At 41.2% G+C, this 2,500-nt stretch overlaps 1 protein-coding gene across 1 annotated transcript in view; it reads right to left on the bottom strand.

The window, feature by feature from the left end:
- Nucleotides 1-2,500, bottom strand: part of LOC115223129 (glutamate synthase [NADH], amyloplastic) — a 107,808-nt gene that overhangs the window by 17,686 nt on the left and 87,622 nt on the right. The window contains exon 34 of the mRNA XM_029793541.2: nucleotides 621-711. Within this exon, the coding sequence (XP_029649401.1) occupies nucleotides 621-711 (91 nt within the window). The remainder of the gene's footprint in view (nucleotides 1-620; nucleotides 712-2,500) is intronic.

The raw sequence follows: 2,500 nt of genomic DNA, 5'->3' as shown, positions 1-2,500 counted from the left end.
TTCAGGGTGGTGCTTTTACCATTTATCAGCAGTTTTGATTTTATAATGCAGACACATTATCCAATGTAGATATTGGCCAACCCTGTCAAGTCTTGACTTGTACTCTACAGGTGCCAAAACATTACACCCAAAGATTAGGTGTGTGTTTATGTTGTCTCTATTCCTGTCCACTGCTTGACAACATGTGTCAGTTTGTTTATGTCCCTGTAACTTAGCAGCTGGGCAAAAGTGACAGATAGAATAAGAATCATCATCATCATCATCGTTTAACGTCCATTCTCCATGCTAGCATGGGTTGGACGGTTCGACCGGAGATCTGGGAAGCCAGAAGGCTGCACCAGGCTCCAGTCTGATCTGTCAGTGTTTCTACAGCTGGATGCCCTTCCTAACACCAACCACTCCATGAGTGTAGTGGGTGCTTTTTACGTGCCACCAGCACAGTACATGCCACCACAGAATAAAAAAGGAAAAGATGTACAGAGAGGAAATTTCAGAGGATTGACATTTTCGGGGAAGAAGGACTGGGTGCAGAGAGTAGTGTAAGTCTGAAGTCTGATAGAGTTGGGTACAAAGATGGCGATGAGGGGAGTTAAGGTTACAAAAGTGTTTTTCTTACATACCTGAAAGACAAGGTCATTCCATTTAGGGATGATATTACTAAGGGGACATCCATTGTCTGATTGGCAAAAAGGCACCCCACAATCCATACATCTGTTGAAAAGTTGAAAAAAAAAACAAGAATTCACAGGTTTAGAAGCGGTATTGTCATCATCGTCATCATCATTGTTTTAACGTCCATTTTATCATGCTTCCATGGGTTGGACAGAGTTTATTGAGGCAGATTTTCTACAGCTGGATGCCCTTCCTGTTGTTAACCCTCACCTGTTTCCAAGCCAGGCGATATTTCCCCCATGGCCAGACATGTTTTTGCAATATATTGGAAATGAATGACACTGCTTGTATGACAGTGACACTCATTTACATCTCTCATGCAATGTCAAGACAAGGAGACATGAACATACACACACACTCTCTTTCTCTCACACATATATAGATACATATGTACATACATACATATATACATACCGACACATATACACACATGGAGGGCTTCTTTTGGTTTTTGTTTACCAAATACACTCACAAGATTGGAGCTATATTAGAAGACACTAGTCCAAGGTACCACACAGTGGAACTGAACCTACAACCATGTGGTTAGGAAGCAAACATCTCATCCACTCAGCCATGCATTGACAAATATCAATTCAATAAAGCATTTTTTTTAAATTGATAAAAATAATGTGGTGTAAAGGAGATAATTTTAATGTTTTCCTGCCAAAAGTTGATCAATTCTAATAGCTTTTTCCACCAAAGAATTGCTCTTTTGTAATGTTCCTTTACCAAAGAATGGTTCATTCTAATGTTTCCAGCAAAACAATGGTCAATTCTATTTTTCATCAAAAGAACAGCCTGTCTTAATGGGGTTATTTTCACCAAAGAAATGGTGTATCTTAATGATTTTTCTTTTAATCAAAAGAATGTTTCATCCCAATGTTTTTTACCAAAAGAATGGCCCATTCTAATGTTTTTCACCAAGAATTGGTACTCCTCTTTTCTCTACTTACACTATTGGATTTATCCCTTTTTTTTTGTAACCCTTTAGCATTCAGATTCCTCTGTCAAATGTGATCCTTGTTTATCCACATTGTTTTGAATTAATCATGCATCATCTTTTAGCTTTGAAAGTTTGATGATGTGATTGTTTCAAAAAATCAAAAAATCAAAATAGATGAACATCAATGGAATTTGTATCTTTGTGGTACCAGTGCCGGTGGCACACAAGAAAACCATCCGAACGTGGCCGTAGCCAGTACCGCATCGACTGGCCTCCGTGCTGTGGGCACGTAACAAACACCATCCGATCGTGGCTTCATCTGGCACTTGTGTCGGTGGCACATAAAAACACCATCCGAGCGTGGCTGTCTGCCAGCCTCATCTGGCACCTGTGTCGGTGGCACATAAAAAACACCATCCGAGCGTGGCCGTTCGCCAGCCTCGTCTGGCACCTGTGTCGGTGGCACATAAAATCACCCACTACACTCTCGGAGTGGTTGGCGTTAGGAAGGGCATCCAGCTGTAGAAACACTGCCGGATCTGACTGGCCTGGTGCAGCCTTCGGGCTCCCCAGACCCCAGTTGAACCGTCCAACCCATGCTAGCATGGAAAGCGGACGTTAAATGATGATGATGATGATGATTGTGAGGTAGGTGTGAGAGGCTGGATCTGGTCAGTTTGACCATAAACCAGGTAGAGTATTTGGGCCGGATATAGCTGGTTTAAATGCTAAAAGGTTAATCTTAAAAACTAAAATCAAGGATATAAAATTATGAAAGGGTACAATTTGGATGTGTTTAAGATGTAGATGGATGAGAGCACATACATGTATGGGTGAGTATATATGTTGTCTGTGTGTGAGTGAATGAGTGGGGAAAGGGTGGAA

The sequence above is a fragment of the Octopus sinensis genome, linkage group LG22, assembly GCF_006345805.1.
Source record: "Octopus sinensis linkage group LG22, ASM634580v1, whole genome shotgun sequence".
Taxonomy (NCBI): domain Eukaryota; kingdom Metazoa; phylum Mollusca; class Cephalopoda; order Octopoda; family Octopodidae; genus Octopus; species Octopus sinensis.
This window is presented reverse-complemented; position numbering and strand designations above follow the sequence as displayed.